The sequence below is a fragment of the Eubalaena glacialis genome, chromosome 17, assembly GCF_028564815.1.
Source record: "Eubalaena glacialis isolate mEubGla1 chromosome 17, mEubGla1.1.hap2.+ XY, whole genome shotgun sequence".
Lineage (NCBI taxonomy): Eukaryota > Metazoa > Chordata > Mammalia > Artiodactyla > Balaenidae > Eubalaena > Eubalaena glacialis.
In genome coordinates, this window is record NC_083732.1 from 58,076,350 (window position 1) to 58,100,805 (window position 24,456).

A 24,456-nucleotide genomic window follows, 5' to 3' on the forward strand; every position below is an offset into this window, starting at 1 on the left:
ATATTTTTGAAAGTTTGGAAAATACAGAAAAATGTAAAGAAGGTAACAGTCAACCATAATTCCATTAGGCAGCAATAACCATTGTTAAGATTTTGGCGCATTTACTTTATGGCTTTTCTCCATGAGATTTTTCTCTTTATGTAGATAATTAGACACAGTTTTGCATTTTTTTAACCAGGTAATATACATTATTATCACATCTTTGAAATATTAAGTGATTCTAAATATTTTTTATGTTTGCATTAACTTAACCTGTAGAAGTACCAGAATTTATTCAACATGTTGCCAATATCAAATACTTAGAGTTTTAGGTCTTTGTTGGTATTAAGAATGTTACTGTGAACATCTTCATGCATTAATGTTTGCCTGCATTTTGAATTATTAGAATAGTCTTTAAAATAAAGTTGAATCACAAGGTAAGAACATTTTAAAGGCTCTAGATTTATATTGCTAAATCACTTTCCACAAAGGGTCATGAAAATTTCTCCTATTAGTTCTATTAATCTCTTTCATATCACTGTTACTAGCATTATTATAATTAAATAAATTTGTCTCACTTGGTTACATGAAAAAGGACATTCACAGGCCCTTGATGACTGATGAGCCTGAGTGTGGTTTCACATGTACCAGCAATGTTTTCATGTCTACATTAACTTCTATTATATTGATCTTTTATTCATCCTTTGTTTTAATGCACATATAAACTATCATATGCCCAACTGTGTTAGTCACTAAAGCAGGTACGAAGTGAATGTATGATATCTCACTTAATGACACCAACCAACTTGATTTAGCCAAGAATCCTGAAGAGCATATTTTAAAAAAGAGAGAGGGGGAAAGCAAGTATTGAATTGCTAAAATAAATGACACCTCATTTATGTGCCAAAGTTCATGAAATTTTCTCAGAGGGGAGACTTCAAATCCTCATTTCAAAGCACATTAACTCTGAAGTTAGATAAAATCCTGACACATTTGATTATATGATTTCCAAGTCAATAGCAGATTAAAAACAGATTAGAAAAGAGCAGCAGTCACATTAACAACAAATAATGGTAGCTAAGAGGTTGACAATGAGGAGGGAGAGAGAGACAGAGAGATCTTGTGTTGTTTATAACATACACACACAACAACCTGAAATTCTGCTTTTTAAAATTGTAACTTTTTAACAAAACTAGTATTTAATTAGACTATAGCTCTCCTGTTGAAAGTATGTTAAGAAGGCCTTACATATTATTTTTATGGGTTTAATATAACAGAAAAATACCATTTATAATAAGAAAAAGCTGGATATAACTTTGAACATAAAATTTGATCACAGACATTTTAAAAATTGAAAAGGGACATATTGGAAGTAAATGCACTAAGATATGAACTCTGATTTTCTTGGGGTGGTAAGATAAGTTTTCCTACTTTTTTCTGTATCTTCTAAATTTTCTAAAAAGTATATGTATTACTCTAATAAAGAGAATTAAAGTTATGTTATTTGGAATAATATTCCAGAAAATTTAAGAATAGAAATTATTATTTTGTACTTATTGATAGCATATAGAATTATACAATAATTTGTGCTTACAGTGGTAGCCAAGTTAACAAGAAAAGATCAAATTTGGTTCCACAGACTCTACTGCAGAAGACCTGAAAAGTATAATCTCTTTTTGAAAGATTTTTATCCAGAGTAAAAATAAACATGCAGTATTTGTAATATATAAAATGTAAACTAGATGAAATGCAAAACACATAATTAGTAGTGTTGTAAAAAACATCATTATTTAGTCAGTAGTCTTTTGGGGATGTCTCTTGGATACTATTTAAATTATTTGTTCTATGAAGTAATGATCATAATGATTGATCATACATTATGATATTAGAAAGGAAATTCTTAAATTAGATAAGTCAAGCATCATTATATATTTAGACAGAGTGCTCTTGCTATATAAGTAATATTGCAGACATTTGACAAATTAAAATTATGTTTCAGGCATAATAAACTTCAACAATTTAAACCATAAAGTGTATTTAAATTTTTTTCATATACACTCATCTTGCACGTAGGAGTGGAATGTTTATTTAAATTGTTTTTGTAGCATTCTTCGGTGTAAATTATTTTTCTTTGTATTTTGGGAGAGTAACTTTTACTACTTTTACTTAGAAGAATTCATAGTATTCTCTAGAAAATTACTAAATGTATGATATATTTCCTTTAATATAATAGCTTGAAATTGATCATCTGCAGATTTTCTAAACTAATCACATGAACAATGTAATTACATGATTTCCTTTATTAAATTATGTTACATTGAACATATTTCTACATGTACCAGTTTTTAAGTAAGTTATTGTCTCTCAGATCCAAATCCACTCTTCTGGGCTCAGCTCCATTATGGCAGCAGCTGGGTCTCTGTGAACCAAGTTTCTGCTCTGCCCATAGGGGGCGCCAGAGGGAGACAGCAAGGCTGAAGCAGGGAGACGAACTCTTTCCTGGCTGATTGCTACTCCTATGAGTAGCTACCCAGCTACCCTTAACTTTGGCAACCAGGGTTCATTCCAATAACAACACTTCTCTAAGTTCCTTTGTTTTAAAAGTATCAACCACTTCTTTTTGCTCCCCAGCCCAAGGTAGTAGCTGCTTTCTGCAATTGCTATCTTTGTGATAGCTTAGTGTTATCTACTTCATACCTAAACTGTTCTTGCATTCTGTTCTGTCTCCTGGCTACACTAACTGAGACAGCATAATTTCCTAAAGCAGAAATACTGGAATTGATAAGATAATTTTCCTACTAGTTAATAAACTAACGTGGGTACATATGGTAACTCTGATAGAGGCTATCAGAACTTTGTCTACTTTGCAAAGAAATGAGTTCATGTACAGGATATAAGTAGTTCTTTATGGTTCAGGAATACAAGCCAGTCAGTTCTTCTCATGTGCCAGCATAACTTCCTTGTCATCATTTTAAGGAATTAAAAATGTACCATATATACTCTTTCTGTGTATGTATATAATTGCATATATGTGTGTGTGTTTCTATGTATATTGTAAAAATGTGACAGGAAGAAAAAACTTACACATTTAATGTGGTTGTAAAATAGGTCAATTGTTAATTTGTAACATGGGTTAAGTTTCACTGTACCACTTGTATCTGAGGTCTGGACTCTGAGTACTAAATTAATTAGTTAGCAAAATACTTAACACATCTGGTTACATATTCATCAGTTCAAAAGTGTTTACATGGTGTTTGCATTGTTCTTATCAACAAGGTTGTCTCAGATTTCCCATTGACTCTCTTCCTGGTTCCTGCCATTATCTGAACTCAACTACTACTATAATGGAACCTTTGACCTTAGTTACTACCCAGATAATCTTCTCAGTCTTTTTCTTGCATAGAAAGAAAGTATACCAGGACCTCCTGAAATAAATGCTACCTCTTTTATTGCTGACTTGGACTGACCCCTCCTAGCTCCTGAAATTCTTGACTCCCTACTCCTTTGCCTGTCTCTAGCTGTGACTGTTTGGATTCCAGAATTTTTGTGCTGACTCTGGGTTCCTGGCTTGCCCCAGACCACATTTCTGGCTTGCTGCTTGGCTTTTGCTATAATTCCGTTTATGGCTGCAGTTGGTTATACAGTGACCACTTGAAACTCACCCCTTCCTGTCTGACATCCTGTAATTGCTGTTCCTTGACCCTTGAAACTCCTCACCTCTGATTCGCCCCACACTTCTGGTTCTTCTGTGTGTCCTTTCATCTTACCTGAGGCCAGGGTTAGCCCTAGCCTTGCTGATTCCTGGGGCTGCCAGCCTCTAGCTAAATAAACTGAGCAGGAAAGCTAGGTCAAAGTGGGAGAAGTGAGTGACTATTTTTGCGTCTCTGCTCATCTCAGGGTATTTGGGGAAGGATGTTGGAAAGCCTTGTGGCTGAGTTTGCTGGCGCTGGAGTCAGAAGGACTGAGCTCACACAACTAGTTCAACCATTTACTAGTTGTGTGACTTTAGGCAAGTTTCTTTACCTCCCTATACCTCAGTTTCCTTGTGTATAATATGAATAGAACATATCTGCCTCAAAAACCATTGTAAAGATTAACTTAAATAAAGCATGCAAAGTGCTCAGAAATGTCCAACACAGAAGAAGCACTCAAATGTTAGCCTTTGTTGCATTAATCATGATACTTGATGATTTTGTTGATATCTAAAATTGAATATCATGTCTAAATGACTACTATCCTGACTTATCAGTCATTGAGAGGATGGTTGAATACATATAACTTCCCTTACACAGTTATTGAACCCTCCATTTTTATGTGGCATCTATTTCCGTAAATGAAGAAGGGAGAAAGATCACTATTAATAAAACCTTTCTTTCAGTCTGTGTCTGAAGGGCCCAAAGATTGTAGGAACCTGGAAGAAGCAGTGACTAGAATGGAAACCTTAGAACAGCCTGTTCCAGCCAAGTTGCTGGGTTAAACAATTAACAGTCTAGCTTAGTTTACACTTGGGTCTATGTACGAGACAAAGATACTATTTTCATCTGTCAAGGCAAACCTGCGTGTAATTGGCTAACATTTTTTTTTCCCCTGTGCAGTGACTCTACAATGAAGTTACTAATAATATACAACCTATATATATTTGATTCTTAATCCATATATTTTAATTATCAAATAACTCTAAAGAACTTATTACATTTGTACAGTATTAGGGTTTACAGAGTTTTTTGGTAAGCACGATTACAATTGATCACATTTAACTTACTTTCAAGGTTTTAATAGAAATTAATCTCATTTTCCATATGAAGATATTGACACAAAATGTAAAGTTTACACGTGTCCAATGTAACTTAGCTAGTAGTCAAGAGCATATCTACCCCTTCATATGGTTACTCCAAATTTACTATTCTTTCTATTACCTTAAGGTGATGCCAAAACTCTCTTACTACTTCAAAGGATGTCATAGAGTTTGAAAGTAACAATGGTAAAAATTAATACTATTAATATTTGAATATTTAATACCTTAGTATTTGAAGGAACCAAGTAATCTACAAAATCAAAGTAATTATAAAGCCCGGTTTCAGAGACTCACTAAAACAGTTTGATTCATTTTCTCACTCAGAATATTGAGAAGAAAACCTCTAGCTTCAAATATCTTCTCCAAGAAAGAAAAAGTTGTAATGATAGCCAAGATTTAAGTGTTACGTGCCAGGCACTGCAGTAAGCATTTGCATGCTTCATCAGATGTACTGCTCTGGAGAGCCTCACAAAGAACTTACAACTTTTTTTTTAACCCCTCAGATGAGAGAAAGCAAGCTTACAGCTCAGAAAAGCTAAGAATTTCCGAAGTCATCCATACAGCCTCTAAGTAGGGAAGTCAGGAATCAAACTCAGACAGGCTGAGTTCTGAGCCCATATTCTTAATCACTATGCTATCTATGTGCTTGATTTTGTAAAATTTAGCCTTCATGAGCTGCGCAATTCTTTAATTCAGTGAAGTTTGGGGTAGTAGTAATGAATGGTTAAAACTCCAAAAAGTGCCACTAGTCTCATAGCAGCAGCCCCAATGCTGTTGTCATCCCAGGCTCATAGCAGAAGTGTGTGCATTCTGAATGACCCCATGCTTCCAGCCAGCTTCCTGAAATCATTATTCATGATTTAGCTTGGAAAACATATCCTAATGACCAGCATTTTCTTCCTGTGTGACTGACCAGCCACTGTGATTTTAAATGCACAGAATGATAGTCAGAGAACAATTTAAATAAGAAGCCTTTCAAACATATCTTTCTCCTTACCATCTTAACCACTTTTAGGTGTACAGTTCAGTAACGTTAAGTGTGTTCACATTTTTGTGAAACAGATCTCCAGAGCTTTTTCGTCTTGCATATCTGAAACTCTATAACCATAAAACTTATTTTTTCCCTTTTCCCCTCCCCCTTAGCCCTTGTTAACCACCATTCTACTTTCTGTTTTTATGAATTTGACTACTTTAGATACCTCATGTAAGTACAATCATAAAATATCTGTCTTTCTGTGACTGGTTTATTTCACTTAGCATAAAGTTCTTGAGGTCCCTCTGTATTGTGGCATGTGACAGGATTGCCTTCCTTATTAAGGCTGAATGATATTCGGTTGTATGTATATACTGCATTTCGTTTGTCCATTCATCCATTGATGGACATTTAGCTTGCTTCCAACTCTTGGCCATTGTGAATACTGCTGTTATAAACATGGGTATGCAAATATTTCTTCAAGACCCTGCTTTCCATTCTTTTGGATATATATCCAGAAGTAGTATTGCTGGATCCTATGGAAGTTCTATTTTTAATTTTTTGAGAAACTTACGTACTGTTTTCCATGGTGGTTGCACCATTTTACAGTCCTACCAACAGTGCCCTAGGGTTCTAATATCTCCACATTCTCACCAACACTTGTTACTTCCTGTTATCTTTTTCATGTTTTGATGAAGAAATATACTTTGTATTTCAGAAAATATAATATTACTGAAGCTAATACTTTGTGAGAAACAATTTGGGGCTAACGTATTTAAATGTTTTCCAGCCCTCTAAAATGTGTTTAATCTAAGAAGCTAAATACTTCCCAGAACATTTCTTGAGTAAATGAATAACTTGCTCTTGCGAACCTAAAACACATATTTGTTTCTTCATTCCTTTGGCTGCCACTGTCTTACCCAACTTTAAAATCTTCTTAAAATTAGTCAGAGGAAGACAAGTGGGAAGGTATAGACTTCTCACTTCAATACTCTCTAAAGATGGAGAAAAAATGGTGCTATTCAAAGGCACTCTGTACTTGGAGATTTAGAATTTGGGATGGAAATAAACCCAATGAAATAGCAAGAATGTTTGAAAGACAACTCGCCAGCCCACTACTGCAGAAGGCTGAATTCCAAAAAAATATGCCCAGTATTCATGAAGTGGAGAAGTAAGTTTCTGAAATCATGCCTATTTTTTTAATTTCTCATTTATTTGAAATGTCAGTCATAGTTGGGGAAAGCAGAATCCTGCTACTGAAGCATTTGGTTAATGGAAATTAACCAAATGGTAGAATCTTATGCAAATAAGAACGGATTTGGATATTTGCATAGTGGCCCTTCTATGGAATAAGCACCAGAAATTGCTAACCTTGGACTTTAAGAGCAGTAGTTACGTTAGCTGTCTGTAATATTTTGATTCTGTGATATAGGTTAAAAAATATTTAAAACATTTATCTTATTTCTATTAATATTGTTTGATTTTTCTTGTTTCCATTTCTCATTTCATTAGTAGAAATGTCTAGAAGCAAATATCTTTTTTCACTCTAAACATGAGAACAGGTGAATAAAATAAAATTATAATAATTTAATCTCACGTTTATTTACTATAAGACGGTATTTAGATTCTCAAAAGAATTGCTAGTATGGAAGAAAAATCAGAATGTTTAACATTTTCCAGCCAGTGACTGATAAATTTTCTAATACTATCAGATAAGTGATAAAAAAAACACAGCAAGACAAATAGACTTTTATAATGTATTGAAAAACAAATATTGCTCAAAACTCAAGATAGTTTACTTAGAGAGAAATACATATAACAAAGACCTAGTAGATAAGACAAGATTATGTGGAAGTGTAAGAGTGAAAGTTAATGATGAGCCAAAAACAAGGCATTTGTTCTGTGTGGCAGCTAAAAATAGCAAACCTGGGGACAGTGAAATTTTCTTTCACATATTTATTCTTTGTTACGGTTGTCTAGCATGGGGAACAAAACAGAAATGCCCTGTCATTGTAGAGCTTACTGTGTATTCTTTCTCAAGGGTAAGTGTTCAACAATGGAGAGCATTACATAAAAAGTCTTCTACAACACTTTAACTTCGCCTTTGCTAACCTTAAAAAGCCAAATTCCTTACTGAGTTTATGAGTAAAGCTTAATAATAACAAAGTTAGAGGGAAAACACCACATGCTATAAAGTAGAGACAGTAACTTACAAAGCAGCAGCAGTGTTCTAGTTCCTGTTTTTAGAAAATAACTAAAGCTTATCACTTGACCAGCAGGCTTAATTTAGGAAGGAATCACTAATATATAAAACAATGAGACTATGGAGAAGGCCATGGACTTAGTCACAAAGTGGTTGCAAAGCAAATAGATTTCTTAGAGAAAATTGACGTAAAAGAGAAAAAAATACAGACCTTTGATTTTTATAGGGATCTTTTTAATAATAGTTGGAGGTAGTAAGTAATGTCCAGCCATAGTTATAACAGTATTTTTTTCTTTCTAGTCTATCAAAGTCTTTTGCCAATGAAATAACAACATAGCACTATTATCTAGTGGGTCCTAATTAACAGACCCAACAAGCTATTCGACTTACTTTGTTACAGTACTCCTTTCAGGTAGTGGATATACTTATTCTCTGGAGTTCTATGTAATTACGCCAGAGGATGTCTAACTACATACAGTTACTCCAAACTGCCAGCCCCTCAGATGTTCCCTGAGGTGCCCTTTCACTCCTTAGGTGTCCCTCTTGTTTGAGGGACATTAACAATCAAACAATTCCAGGGAATTAGCTACCATGATATCTTGGTAGTTACTTATCATGGCATCTGGTTTCCAGAAGATAGACCGCTTTGCTCTGCCATTGGTGGAAATACAGCCCAATGCCTACACAGCCTCCTCTACTTTCTCTGGCCAGCCAGCTGCAGCCAGGTTCTAACTAGGCACCCTGAAGTCTTTCACTTGGTTTGACATGAGGAAGAAGCTTTCCTAGCCCTCTTCCCACACCAGATGGGGGTGGGAGTGAGGGGCGGGGTGGAAGCACAATATACTGACCACTTTCTCCAGAGAAGTTCTCTTTCAGTGACTCCCATAGCAACTGTTTTATACCCTTCAGGTACCTGATGGGCCAAACCAACATTATAGTCTCTGCATCACTTTCAGGACATGGAGATATTTGATACCCACTCCACAATCTTCAGCCTTAGGATCCTCAGCCAAAACTGAAACAAAGTTTCATTTCCATAGCTTCTACACTTCTGTGACATGATGTACTTATACTATTTTTCATTTATTAAAAAAATACTTTATTGAGGTATGATTGATATACAAAAAGTTGTACATATGTACTGTATACAGCTTGATGAGTTTGTTGTGATGATCATTTTGAAATGTATTTTTTAAAAAATCATCATGTTGTGTAACAGGAACTAATACAGTGTTGCAGGTCAAATATACTTCAAAAACAAACAAACAAATGTACAAACAACTCATAGAAAAAGAGATCAGATTTGTTGTTACCAGAGGTGGGGGACGGAGGGAGGGTCCGTCATCAACTGGATGATGGCAATCAAAAGATACAAGCTTCAGTTATAAGTAAGTACTAGGGATGTAATGTACAACACGATAAATACAATTACCGCTGCTGTATGTTACATAGGAAAGTTGTTAAGAGAGCAAATCCTAAGAACTCTCATCACAAATCATTTTTTCTATTTCTTTAATTCTGTGTCTATATGAGATGATGAATGTGCACTAAGCTTATTTTGATAATAATTTCATAATGTATGTAAGTCAAATCATTATGCTGTATACCTCAAATGTATTCAGTGCTGTATGTCAGTTATATCTCAGTAAAACTGAAAGAAAAAAAAGTTACACAAGAGGCAGGTGGTACCAATTGATACATCCCTGCTCACTCTGTGAACATAGCAAACAAGTTTACATCCAATATCTTATCACTGAGGAAGTCTTTTAACCCCCAAACTGCCATCGTTTGGGGGACTCCTTTGGAGAGAATGACTAAGGAGCTGGCTATTGTCAGGTGTTCAGAATCAAATCTGTAGACCTAAACCTGCATTTAAAAAAAGAAAAAACTGTACACATTTAACGTATACAACTTGATGAGTTGGGAGATAAGTATGCACCCACGAAAGCAACACCACAATCTATGCCATAAACGTCCATCACCTCCAGAAGTTTTCTCCCACCTTCTTTATTCTTTTTTTTTTTTTAATTTAGAAGCCTTAGCCTTAAGCTTTATTAATTAATTTATTTATTTTTGGCTGTGTTGGGTCTTCGTTTCTGTGCGAGGGCTTTCTCTAGTTGTGGCAAGCGGGGGCCGCTCTTCATCGCGGTGCGCGGGCCTCTCACTATTGTGGCCTCTCTTGTTGCGGAGCACAGGCTCCAGATGCGCAGGCTCAGTAGTTGTGGCTCACGGGCCTAGTTGCTCCGCGGCACGTGGGATCCTCCCAGACCAGGGCTCGAACCCGTGTCCCCTGCATTAGCAGGCAGATTCTCAACCACTGCGCCACCAGGGAAGCCCTATTTATTCTTTATGATAAGAACAGTTAACATAAGCTCTACCCCCTTAGAAAAAAATTTTGGTATATAATACACTGTTGTTAACTATAGGTAATATGTTGACCAGTAGGTTTCTAGGTCTTATTCATCTTGCATAACTAAAACTTTGTACCCTTTGACTATTACTTCCTCGTAGGTCCTAGTAACCACCAATTTACTCTCTGCTTCTATGGATTTGACTATTTTAGATTCTTCATGTAAGTGGGATCATCTAGTATTTATTCTTCTGTATCTGGCTTATTTGACCTAGCATAATGTCCTTCAGGTTCATCAACGAGGCTTTCAGTTGGGAGGAAGGGTAGTCTTTTGTGAAAAAGGCTTTTTAAAGTTATTTGTGTTTAAATAAATAACTTTTATAAACTGAATATTAATTAGAAAGCATAGCTTTTCCTTAAGATTTAAGCACAATTCATAAGTCTAGGTGTTTTGTATAAAACTGTAGTCACTTCATTCCATTAAGTCATAAATTTAACAGATTAAGTTCCCCTGTAATTTACTATCATTCACAAATCTAGTTAAATAAGCTTCTTTAAACATTTTAAACTACACTTACAAATGATTTTTAACAAATCATGATTTTTATGTCGTTTTTAACAAACATTATAAATGCTTAATGGGACAAATTAAAATGTAATAAAACAATACTTTCTAAGCACTCAACTCCTGTAAAACTAATAATCAAATCTATAAATGTAATAAATTGGTATAGCCACTGTGGAAAACCATATGGAGGGTCCTCAAAAAACTAAAAATAGAACTACTATATGATCAGGGTAAATATCCGAAGAGATTTATTTGCACTCCTAGGTAAATATCCGAAGAAAACGAAAACACTAATTCAAAGAAATACATGGACGCCAGTGTTCATAGCAGCATTATTTACACTAGCCAAGATATGGAAGCAACCTAAGTGTCCATCAACAGATGAACGGATAAAGAAGATGTGAGATATATATATATGTATACACATACACACAAACACACACACACACAAACACACACACACACAATGGAATACTACTCAGCCATAAAAAAGAATGAAATAATGCCATTTGCAACAACATGGACAGACTTTCAGAGTATTATGCTTAGTGAAATATGACAGAGAAATACAAATACTGTATGTTACACTTATATGTGGAATCTGAAAATAAACTAGAGAATATAACAAAAAAAAGAAACAAATTCATGGATATAGAAAACAAACTAGAGTTTACCAGTGGGCCAGAGGGAAGGGGTAGGGGCAATATAAGGGTAGGGGATTAAGAGATTAAAAACTACTATATATAAAATAAATAAGCTACAAGGATATATTGTATAGCATGGGGAATATAGCCAATATTTTATATTAACTAAAAATGGAGTATAATTTTTTAAAATTGTGAATCACTATGTTGTACACCTGAAACTTACATAATATTGTGAATCAACTATACCTCAATTTCTAAAAATAGTAACGTACATTAAAAAAAAACAAGCAATAAGTTAGATGCTCCTAAGTATTTCAAACATCTTAAAGTCATGACTGGAAACAAGACTTCCAGTTAAAGATGGCAGATTAAACACAGCCATTAAGGTCTGTTCCTTTTTGATGCTCAACTAAAATGACAGTAAAGTGATTTATTTTTTTAAGAAGGCACTATAGGTTAAAAGGAATATAGAGAGGAAATAACAGTTAAAATATTTCAGAAGTTGGAAAGCAGATGGCTTAGCAGACCCAAGAAAGCTAAGGCTAACTTTGGGAAAAGTGAGAAGCACAAAATTTACAGTGCAGAACTCCTGAAATGCAGTTGGTGATATTGAGTATTTCAGAAAGTAGGAATAAAGGTAGAACTAAAATAATATCTGTTTAAAAAGTAGATTGACCCAGGAGAAAAGACCTCATTACTGATATTAAGAATCCTCCTAGGAATCAGCTCAACTAGAGCATCTTACAGTAAACACTGCAACTAACCAAGCCCCACTTCCGATCAGCATTTTTAGTGTCCCACTCTTAAATAGGAAAGCTATTGAGGTATGTTTCTTAATTTAAGCAGACTTAAATTAAGAAAGTTTTTAAGGGAATTCCCTGGTTGTCCAGTGGTTAGGACTCCGTGCTTTCACTGCCCGGGTTCAATCCCTGGTCAGGGAACTAAGATCCCACAAGACAAGCCATGCGGGGTGCAGCCAAAAAAAAAATTTTTTTTTTCAATATGATAGCACTGACCAAACCAAACACACAGGAAAAGAATTGTAAAGAACGTAAAATATACAGGAAGAGAGAAAAACTTCTAAAAGACATCAATAATATTCTCAAAAGGATGAAATACATTGTGTCCATGAAACCAAAATAGGGAGATACAAAAAGGAATATTTAGAAAACAAAACAAAGCAAAAAGGCATTAAGAGATTAAAGATACAATGGCATAAATTAAAAACTCAGTAAAAGCTTTGAAGGACATCTTCCCAAAAGTAAGACAATAGGATAAAGGATGAAAATAAAAGGAAAAAAAAAAAAAAGGGAAATTAGAGGACCAGTCATGGAAGTCCATCATCCAAACAGGAGTTCCAGAAAGAGATACAAAAGAAAAAATAGAGTGGAGAAAAGTCAGAGAAATAACTCAAAATTTCCCATGACTGAAAGACATTAGTTTCCAAATTGAAAGATCCTAGTACCAAGAACAATAAATAAAAATAGGAAAAGATCCTCAAATCTTCAAGGTGACATATGTAATCAATGGATCAAGAATCAGAATGGTATAGGATTTCTGCTTTCAAAATTCTAATGTAAATTATTTCCTACCAAAAATTTTACTCAAATTATAAATAATATGTGAGAGTAGAATAGCCATTTTCGTAATGCACATTTTTAACATTTCCCTCCCACGTCCCCTTTCTTGGATGTGCCATCATTATTAGAAAATAAAACAAGAAAAAAAATGTTATGGCATTCAGAAAGCAGGATATATCCATACATAAGGGAGAAGTGAAGGAATCTTCTGAAGGACAGTTCCACCAAGAGCTGTCCTAGATAACAACAGTCCAGGCCAGAGCAGGTCCGAATTAAAAGAGTTCAAAGTGATTGGCTCTAGGGAGTAGAAAAAGAAAGGGATTGGAAGAACTGCTTTATTTTATAAGAAGCCCAAGAGAACTAACTATGGGCTCCTTTAGTTCATGTGGAACTTTGATAAAAATTAAAACTAAACTTACAAAGTGTAATCAAATCATCATGTTGATTAGAAAATTCACAAGTTTCTATAAACCCAACTAGAGCAATATTCATTTCTTCAGCATCTCTGCACTTTTTCGGATATACTTTCCTCATGTTAAAAGTTAGCCGTTCAACCAAGGAGACTTATCATCATCTCCACTCTACTACAGCAACTGTGGTCATTGATTTTGATTGTGGATGGTGATTCTTGGACTTCTCAATGCTACTTCTAGGAAAATTCTGTCCAAATACAGGTTGACAAGCCAAGTCCCTTCTTTTAATGTCACTTTTAGAGCCCATCCCTTTTTTTACCACCTAGTGAGTCACATCTTTCCTTATTCATTTATTTCCTATCACCTCAGGCAGCTTTTGTCTGAACTAATTTACTAGGTATATACCTGTTACCCAGTTTGCAGTTATCTTTTTTGCCTGATTGAATTTAATGCTTTTTTAAAAACTTTTACATTATCTCATTATTTACCATTCTATATACTATAGTAATTCAGTTTCTCATGGAACATATATATCAGTAGAGAAAGGCAAAAAAATGAATGAACGTAGTAAATAAGTAAATTGTATAGTAAATTAAGTGAAAGAGCTAATGAGTAAATTAAATGTCATATTAGGTAAAGGCGATCAGGAGTGCCAGGGAAGGGGGTGTGTTACAATTTTCTTTAATGGTAGTAAGGGTAAGCCTCATTGAGAAGATGGCAAAGATGAGCAAGGACTTTAAGGAATTGAGGAGTTAGCAAAGCAGATACTTGGGGAAGTAGAATTCCAGGAAGAAGGGAAGAAAGGCCCTGGGGCAGGAGCTTGCTTTATATGTCTCAAGAACATCCAAGTCAGTGTGATTGGAAAGCAGTGAGCAAGGGAAGGATAAATGGGAGATGAGTTTGGAGAGATAATGGACCAGATCATATGGCATCTTAGAAACTTCTATTCTGGGTTAATGGACTACAGCTCTTACTCAGAGTGAAATGAAGCATTATTAATGATTTTGAGAAAAGATGTGACAAGATCTGACTTACATTTTGAATGACTCATTCTAAATGGAATGTGGAGAAGAGACTGGTGGACCACCAAGGGTGGAAGCAGAGACACCACTTAGGAAGTTGTTGCTCTGATTAGATGAGAAATGATGGTCCTTCAGACCAAGATGGCAGTGATGGCAGTAGTGAGAAGTGGTCACCTTCTGGATATATTTTAAATGTAGAGCCAACAGATTCTCTTGATGGTTAGAATATGAAGTGTGAAAGAACAGAGAGAAAGTAAAAAACAAACAAAATAAGGAGTCAAGTATTCTGCTAAGGTTTTTGGCCAAAGCAAATGAAAGGATTTTCCCTCATGTAAGGTGGGAAAGACATGGGTGGAACAGGTTTGCAGAGAATTCATGAGTTTATTTCTGAACGTGTTACATCTGAGAGGTTACCTAGGCTTCCAAATGGAAAATCAGGAAGTTGGCTCTATGAATCTGGAGTTGGGGAAAAACATCTATGCTGGAAATATTAATTTGGGAATTTTCAACATAGACGTAACAAAAGCCATAGATGAGCTCACCAAAAGAGTAAGCATTGACAGATGACCAAGAACTTAGGCCTAAGGTCTCCAGTGTTGGAAGACGAAATCTGACAGAAGAGATGCAAGGAGTAACCAGCTCAGTGGGAGGACAACCAGGGGACGGTGATGTCATGGAGCCCAGTGAAGAAAGTGTATGGAGAAGGAGGTAGAGGTCACTGTGTTGAGTGAGAACTGAGATGGCCATTGGTTTTCTCAAGGTGAAGGTCATTGATAACTTGAACAAGACCAGTGCAGTGGTGAGCCTGCCGCCACTGTTGGAGTGGATTTAGGAGAGAACATGGGAAAGGAGAAGTTAGAAATGGTGAATATGGAAAAATTCAAGGAGTTGTTTTTTTTTTTTTTCCAGCCTAGGGAGCAGCATAAGGGGGTGCTCATCCATGGAGTAAAGTGGGTCAAGAGAAGGCTTTGTTAAAACGGGAGAAATAGCATCATATTTTTATGTGAATGAGAGTAATCCAGCAGAGAGGGAAACAGTTGACAAAGTAGAGGAGAGCAGAGAGTGTCAGAATGTTTGTCTTCGAATAAGTGGTAGGGGAGGGAGATAAATGAGCTTAAAATAGGAGCAGATGAGAGGTTGAGTGGGTGGGTGCAGATGCTGGGAGGTGGGTCAGTGTGATACTGAGGGTCTGTGGAAGTCCTCCTCGGAATGCTTCACTTTTTTCAGTAAATTAGGTAGCAAGATCATCATCTGAGAATACGGATGGAGGAAGAGTTTATTCGGGCTATTAGGAAAGAGGAAATGGTGTGAAGTCACCTTCTAGGAGAGTGGGAGAGTGAATAACTAGGAAAATGTAGTACAAATGCCAGGCAGCACTATGGGTCTGCTTGAAGTTCACAGTAATATCTCTAGAAAGCTTGCTTATTGTGACTGTATAGTTGTATTTGAAAATAAGAAGGATCTTTATGGTTATTCTTTTAAGATGGATTTTGAATAAAGAATGTTCTCAAAGAATAGGCTAGATTTCTCATAGAAGTCCAAAGAGGTCAAAGTATAATCATCCGTGCGTTTCTCTTTGACATGTGTGCACACGTGGCCATGGCTGTGCCTACAAAAACATTATGACCTGGCTTTTCTCCTTACTCTCTTCTTGAAACCTTTCTGTATCTCCTTTCCGCATGTTTTCCCTTTCTTGTTGGCATGTATTTCCTTTGCTTATGACATTTCTAGATGGAAATTTTAATGTTTGAACGGATGTGTATTAGCATTATTTTTGAGCTTGGGAAAAGGAAAAACAGAAACAAAAAAGGTAATAGAATGCCTGAGAACAGAGAAGGGAAAGTTACAGATTTAGATAAGAAATTACTCAGGATAGACCCATGAAGGTAAGGCCAGCTGAACTATGATCTAAATATTAAAAAAAAAAAAAAAGTAGCATGATCGTGTGGAAATTTAATCTGTCTCAAAAGGAGTCTCAAATTATCTTCAGTTACTATTGGTAGATCTGCCAGGTATTGAATTAACTGAATACTGAACCTCTTATTTAATGATATAATTTTTCAAGCAAGGAAGAAAATTTTTCTTGCTTCTTAGTTTTCATTTACTTGCAAGAAATTCATATAGTCCCTTGTTTACTTTTAAACCAAGCAAATTCTTGTAATAACATAATAGTTAACAGCTTTCTAGCAGGGCTTGTATATCTCAGCTGCGTGATTTTAGGCAGATGACTTAATCTCTCACTGTTTGGTGTTTTAATATCTAGCTCATAGGGTTGGCCTGAGAATTGAATAGTATTATTATAGATTAGTTATCATTAGCTACTTATTCCCAACATTCCTAAGGCCATACAGCTAGGAAAAGGTAGAACTGAAAGTATCACCTACCATCACCCCAATCCTTAAATCCAATTCTTATACGTCCCATGACTAACTGCTTCCCATGTGGAAATAAAATCAGAAGTCAAGAGTGAGTTTTTCTTGATCCTTGAATTGAAAACAGTTTTTACAGAAAGAAAAGACAGTTTACACATCATTTCTCTCAAGATATCAATTCTTTCCTTATCTCACAGGTTGTAATGACTTGATGGAATATTTAAATACAAGTTACTCAGCTCGAGGGAAAACAGAGGATACCTGGACTAGAGCTGCAGATGCATTTTTTGGTGCACTGCTGCCCCCTGCTGCCTGATACATAATTGTACCTTTTCACACGTGGGACCCTTATAAAATTAACAAAACTGAATCTCACTAAGGCGCCCCAAAAGTGACCAAGGTGACACAGATGGTGGAAGATTCAGGTTTAGGCTACTGAAAAGTCACTTCTCCCTGCTTTGTCATATTGCCTCTCCCCCATTAAATTGAAAGTCAACAAATTATTTATTGGGTGCCTACTATGAGCCTGATACTGTCAGAAGCACTGAAGATGGAGAAGAGAAAACCAAGATTTCTTCGCTGACAGAATTCATATTCTTGCACGAGTAAACAGACAAAAAAATAGGGAAAATATCAATAAATAAAATAATTTAAGGTTATGATAGATACATTAAACAACAGTGATGATAATTCATATTTGTGGGTCATGGTGAATACAGAAAGTTAAAGGCACTGTTCAGTTAAAGGCTTTCTGTGATTTGATTCTCACAGCAACTCCAAGTTGCTACTTCACTTTACAGATGAAGATACTGAGGTGAGGCCAGAATGATCCTAAGAGGTGGAACCAGGATTTGAAACAAAACCACTTCTGACTCCAGGAATGCTTAGGGTCAGCTTCTCTGGGGAGATGACACTGAAATGAAGAGGAGAAGCCAAGCTTTTGAAGATCTAGGGGAAAGCAAGCCAGGCAGAAGGAATAGCAGGTGCAAAGGCCAGGAAATGGAAATGAGTCTGGAATGTCAAGGTACAAAAAAAAAAGACCCTATATTAGAGGAGCCTGCAGAGAAAGTAACAGAGGCCAGTTCACGCTGAGGAGCTTGGATTTTATTCTAAATTACAAGAGGGAGCCATTGGAGAATGGTAATCAGAGGAGTAACCTTATTCCTGACTTAAGGAGCTCACTCTGGATATTGAAAGGACAACAGACTATAGGAGAACAAGAGCTGGTAAAGGGCAACTAGTTAGGAGATCGGTAACTTCTGTCCCATCTGGGCCTCCTCTTCAGGAGACCTAACATTCCGAGTTCTCCAGCCCTTCTTCTCACGATAGCCTTCAGCCTTGTTGTCTTCTGATGTTCTCTGGTTTGCCAGTATCCCCTTTACGCTCAGCACTGGGCAGGCTACTCCAAATCTCATCAGGCAATGAAACAGTCACCTCCCTCAATCATGTGTCGTGTCATCAAATGCACCTGGAAGCTCCCTCTGATTTCCTTCTTCATGTGACCCATTTGGGAATGAGATTGGATTTATGGCCAACTGATTCCCTATGTCCTTAGCTTGATCCTTACAACACCTAGAATCCCACACCATGTAGTTAGCAACTGATTTCTTTTGATACCTCTTTTTAGAAAATTAGGAAGACCAACTCTCATGTTTCTAATTAGAAAATCCTTTTCTGTTCCTAAGCTTTCTTCCCAGCAATAAGGTAGGGTACTTTTAATTTTACATACTTTCGATTTCCTGTTAGTTTAAAATTTTTTCTCCTTGCCCAAACTTTGCATAAATTGTTCTAAAACCCTTTACCTACTTTACATCAACTTTATCTGGATTAGTACTTTATGAGAGAACAAAACCCTTTGTTCCATAACTACAGCAGAATGTCCATAATGGAATGATAGAGAATCCCCAACCTTGTTTCCGTAAGTTGTGGATATCAGTGAAAACAATTATAGCAATCAGAACTAATTTTTTCATTATGTCAGTGAAAATACATATAATATTTGTATCAAAGAGGAGGTACATTTAGCTTGTGGTAACAGAGACACAACTACAATATTTAGTCAAACTAAACCTTTATACTCATGCAGAATGACCAAAGATAGGCAGTTCAGGTTCCACAAAGTCATTGGGCTCTGTCTTTCTGTTCTGCCTTCCTTAGCACATGGCTTTCATCTTTCACATGGCTGCTAGCATTCCAGCCATCATGCCTCCTGCATATCTTCACCTGAACATTCCTTTGGTCCATCAAGCTCAACTATCCTTGGAAACCTGTTCCACCCTTTTTCACATTTTTATTTGTAGTACTACCATTCTGCTGAACACCCAACTTTAAAACTTATGTTATCAGCACTCTCTCCTGAACATCCAGTTTCTAAGTCTGAAATATTCCTCTGAAATGTCAGTCAGACAAGCTTTCTCCTTTCCATTTCCACTACCACTTCAGGTCCTCATTGCCTCTCACCTGAACAATGCAATAGTCCTTCTATCCTTGTCTCCATTTTCACTCATTTTACCTACTGTTGCCAAAACATAGCTCTGACATGTCGAAGGAGAAGAACACTTATGTTTAGGGACTTTGTAATCGTAAAGGGGCTTGACTCCAGCTCTCCCATTTATTTGCCTACTAAGCCATGGGAACATTAGTCTTTCTAAGCTCAGTTTTCCAATTTGTAAAATGAGAGGTAATAACAGTACATATTCCACAGGATTGTCATGAGAGTTAAATGAGATAATGCATGCCAAGGGTTCGGCAAAATGCCTTCTTTATCACTATCTTTATTCTGCTCAAGAACATCTGAGACAGTGACTACTGAATTAAAAGCAGAATCCTCAGTTTGGCCTTCAGTGCCTTCCCAATCATGGACCCAATGTATTATTAAAGCATCACCACCCATTTCCACCATTTATGTAAACGTTACACATCACCACCCATTTCCACCATTTATGTAAACGTTACACAAACCCTAGAAATACTGAACCACTTCATGTTTCCTAAATATTCCCCCATGTTCCCCTGTCCTATTCATTTTTCAGGGTTTTTTCTACCTAGAATCCCCCCTTGAACCCTCTCCTCCTTTCCATTGCAACCTTTTTTAAGATTTCTTTTGTGAAGCTTTTTTTGATCCCTCAACTATACAATAATTCCATCCTTTGAACTCTGTAGTATTCCAGGTATAGTTTTCCTGTGTTAACCTCTATCCTAGGATATTCATTAAGTACCTGTCTCATTGACTGTTAGATTATAATCTTGAGATCAAGGACTAGGACTTGCAGGGCCACCAGGTATGAGGGTGTATGCTGACCCCTTCACAAGGGCACCCAACCAACACTGTGATTCATAGCTAAAATCCAACTGAGTTCTCCTTGCTAAATTGAGCCCCATGGCAAAGGACTGCATCCACCAAGAAGGCTTCCTTTTTTGTCTAATTTGCATAAAGGTGCCATGTAGAGTAGTGGGTCCAGCATTGATTTCACTCATCTTTGCATCCCAAACAGCACCAAGTACCTAGCACAGGAGCATCTACATAGTAAGTGCTTAATGGACCTGGTTTAGTTGATTCTTATTTAACTAAGTCCAGTTGTGGAAAATAAGACCACAAATTCAATGTTTAGAGTCTGTGTTGGCTATTTGCCAAGGCTGAGTGCAGAAAGGAATGAAGTTGGGTGTCCTACCAAGCCCTACCTCAATCTCAAAGGGAAGTAAAATACAGGTGTCTGTTAAATTGCTGAGGATTTAGTTTTTTCTCTAACTGGCAATTTATAGGGCATGTGGCTCTATTTTGAGGGCTGGTTTCTTCTTTGTTCCCTAAAGCGAAGCCGTAACGGGCACGCCAGCATCAATATCGCTATGTAAGAGAAAATCTCGTCATCTCTTAAATTAATTAACAATTAAATTAATTCATCGTCAAGTTCATCTATCAGTCTGTAAAAGTGGTCCTCTTTGTTACATACAAGAATGGAAGAGCGATGTCGAGCCTCCACAGAAGCCTTGGAAACCTCTTCCACACCCCCATTCCTGACTACTGCCTAGTTGTCTGCTATTTCATTTTGAGAACTTAATGATGCATTTGTGTTATAGCTCTTGTTTGGAGACTCCTTGAAGTTCTCATCTGTCTTTGCCTTCAATATGAATGAGTTCAAAATCTCGAAGAGCAAGTTTAGTTAAAAAGAACAAAAATCGTTTGCACCTGAAATATGAGGATGCCAGCCAGGGGTGATATGAGGCATAGAACTTGGAGCCCGAAGACACTGGTAAAAACGGACTGACTCAAATTGCTGCTAAGATTCAGAACAGACCTATGAATCACAAAGAGCAGAGTGGGCACAAATGAACCAGAACCGGTCTCTCCTCCATCGAAAGGTGTTCGATCTTTACACAGTCCTCCGTGCCTGCAGGGGCAAGTACTACAGGGGAGGGGAAGTGACCGATGGGAGATTCTGGAATAGAAAGCCCTGCGCGATCAAACAGCAGCTCCCCTTTAGCTCCAGGAGGCCATTGCTTTGCAGAAATGCCTGCCCCACTGCTGCCAGATTTTTCAATGGAGGTTGGCATTCTGGGTGTTTGTGAAAAATCTCATGTTCTTTAAGTATTAGCAATTAATTAAAAAATAGCTTTGAAACTTATAGTCAAAACCATACTCTTCTGGGTGGGGGCCAGATGTGGGCTGTGGACCACCGTTTTGCAACCCTTCCTTTAAAATTGTAATAGGCTCCTGGTCCCTGGACTCTGAAGAAAGAGCATGCACAGAACTAGCTTTTTGCTTTATAACAACCAGTTGCATCATTACATTATCTGTTCAGACAGAGGCATTATGTCCTTTAAGAACACCAACACTGTACTTCATGGGGTAAAAAAAATAAGAAAGACAGCATTTGTCTTGTTTTTATGGTCACTTTACCTATGTAATAATGATAGAAGTGGCTTTTTCCTCCTTGCTTGTAAACAAGCCAACAGGCATAGTAGGAACAAGACATATTCAATAAAGGTGGCAAATAAAACTCCTAGAGAAGTAGTTGAATTCTCAATAACCTGCTGAAATTAGAATTCAATACGTGCTCTGGAAATGTGATCTGTGGCATATCTAGCTACTGGCTGTTATGAGACCCAGGTCAGAGGAGACTAGTTAACAGAAACCTTTGTAAACCAGAGTGTTGAATAGGCTTTAGATTTTGAAAATGCATTCCAAATGTTTCTTCTTAATTTTGTAAATTCTACTTACTGTAATTACTTTGAAAATGTATATTTTAGCAACAATTTCTACTGAACTTCCCTTTCATCTAGTTATTTATTCAATTAATTCAGTAAGTATTTGTTGAGCACCTACTAGTGCCAAGCACCCATCGAGGTACAAGGGATCCATCATTTAACAAAACAGATGAAAATCCTGCTCTCAAGGAGCTTATATTTCAGAACTAATAAATAATAAATGTCCTGGTATGTTAGAAGGAAATAAGTGCAATGGAAAAAGTAAAAGTAGAGCAGGCTAAGAGGGACCGGGGATGGGGGTGTGCACATTGTATTTTTAAATAGGCAGGTCAGGGAGGGCCTTATGTGACTTTTGAGCAATACAGAGAGGAGATAGGTGTTTTTTATTGTTTACCACTCTTTTTTTCCATTTATCAAAGCAGTATAAGCTAAGTGATAAAGAACTGGCACATTGTATGTATACTGATGGAATTCATATCTTTAATGCAAAGAAGAGAAGACAGATTTAATATAAACAGTTCTATAAATTGAGGGAAGGGAATAATATATATTATTATAAATATATTTTTATAAAGCTTTTACTGTATACAAAGGTCTTTTCATACATTTTTATTTGATATTCATTATAACTCATTGGGATAGGTGGGATGATTTCCATTTTTTTTTAGGTGAAGTAATGAAGCTTAAAGATTTGCTTAATTTCCTTACCCCTCAGTGGTTCCTCATTGCCTCCCTCTGATTACCCATTCCGCTGATCTTTGTTCACAAGACCCTTCATGATCTGGCTTCTGCTTACCTTTTCACACCATGTCTTGCCAATTTCCCTTTCACTGTCCACAGTCCAGCCATACCGAGCTACTTCCTTTTCCCCATTTGCCAAGCCCTCTTGCCTCTGGACCTTTGCACATGCGGTTCCCCATCACCTTCTCTGGCTACCCTCAGATGGTTCTCCTGGTCTCTACTTGGGCATCGCTTCTTCTGGTGAGCCTTCCCTGATTCCACCAAAGCTGAATTTTGTACCCCAGCAATTATGTGTTTCCCCAGCACCCCCTGCTTATCCTTATCATAGTACTAACTGCTTCTTCTGTAATTGCTTGTCTGGTGAGCTCCTGGAGGGCAGAGACTATGTCTTCTCCATCACTGTATCCCCAGTGGTTAGCACAGTTTATGGTCCATGTGGGTCTTTCTTTCTTTTTTTTTTTTTTGTATAAATCCTCCCCTTCTTTGTTTTTTTTCTTCATTCATCCATTCGTTAATTTGTTTTATTGGAGTGTAATTGCTTTACAATGGTGTGTTAGTTTCTGCTGTACAACGAAGTGAATCAGCTAAATATATACATATGTCCCCTCCCTCGTGGCCCTCCCTCCCACCCCGCCCCCAATCCCACCCATCTAGGTCATCAGAGAGCACCGAGCTGAGCTCCCTGTGGTATACAGCAGGTTCCCACTAGCTAGCTATTTTACACGTGGGGTCTTTCAGCTGATGAGTGAACAACATGATTAATCAATTCTTCAGACCACATAGGAAGCTGCAGTTCTGGAAAGCTGCAGTTCATGCAAAATCTTCTGGGTCCGGGGCTTTCAATAGCTTTCTCCTGGCCCCTGTAATTTGTCTCAGCACTTCCTCTTCAGAGCCCTGCACAATGATCCTCAGCCTTCATCAGAACTTTTTTTTTTTTTTTAATAAATTTATTTATTTTTTAATTTTTGGCTGCATTAGGTCTTCGTTACTGCACACAGGCTTTCTGTAGTTGCGGTGAGCAGGGGCTACTCTTTGTCACGATACACGGACTTCTCATTGCGGTGGCTTCTCTTGTTGCAGAGCACGGGCTCTAGGCACGCAGGCTTTGGTAGTTGTGGCTCGCAGGCTCAGTAGTTGTGGCGCACGGGCTTAGTTACTCCGCGGCATGTGGGATCTTCCCGGAACAGGGCTCGAACCTGTGTCCCCTGCATTGGCAGGCGGATTCTTAACCACTGCGCCACCAGGGAAGTCCCAGAACTTTTTAAACTTATTCCAGAGGAGTCCAGAGGTGTCAGCTTGGATATGGTGAAATCCATAATCTGACTAGATCAAACTTTCCCTTCCTCTTTCCATTTTTTTCTTTCTTATTTTTTTTTTAAATTAATTAATTTATTTATTTTTGCTTGCGTTGGGTCTTCGCTGCTGAGCGCGGGCTTTTCTCTAGTTGCGGCTAGCAGGGGCTACTGTTTGTTGCAGTGCACGGGCCTCTCATTGCGGTGGCCTCTCCTGTTGCGGAGCACGGGCTCTAGGTGTGCAGGCTTCAGTAGTTGTGGCTCGCAGGCTCCAGAGCGCAGGCTCAGTAGTTGTGGCACATGGGCTTAGCTGCTC

General features: G+C 37.2%; 1 protein-coding gene across 5 annotated transcripts in view; it reads left to right on the forward strand.

Annotated features, from left to right (window-relative positions):
- Positions 1-24,456, forward strand: part of OXR1 (oxidation resistance 1) — a 633,889-nt gene that overhangs the window by 448,613 nt on the left and 160,820 nt on the right. Inside the window, exon 1 of one of the 5 annotated variants that reach the window (XM_061171304.1) lies at positions 6,736-6,918. The exons of the other annotated variants lie outside the window; for them this stretch is intronic. Within the exon in view, the coding sequence (XP_061027287.1) occupies positions 6,906-6,918 (13 nt within the window). The 5' untranslated portion in view covers positions 6,736-6,905. Of the gene's footprint in view, positions 1-6,735; positions 6,919-24,456 lie in introns of those variants that run through there. 5 annotated transcript variants of the gene reach the window in all.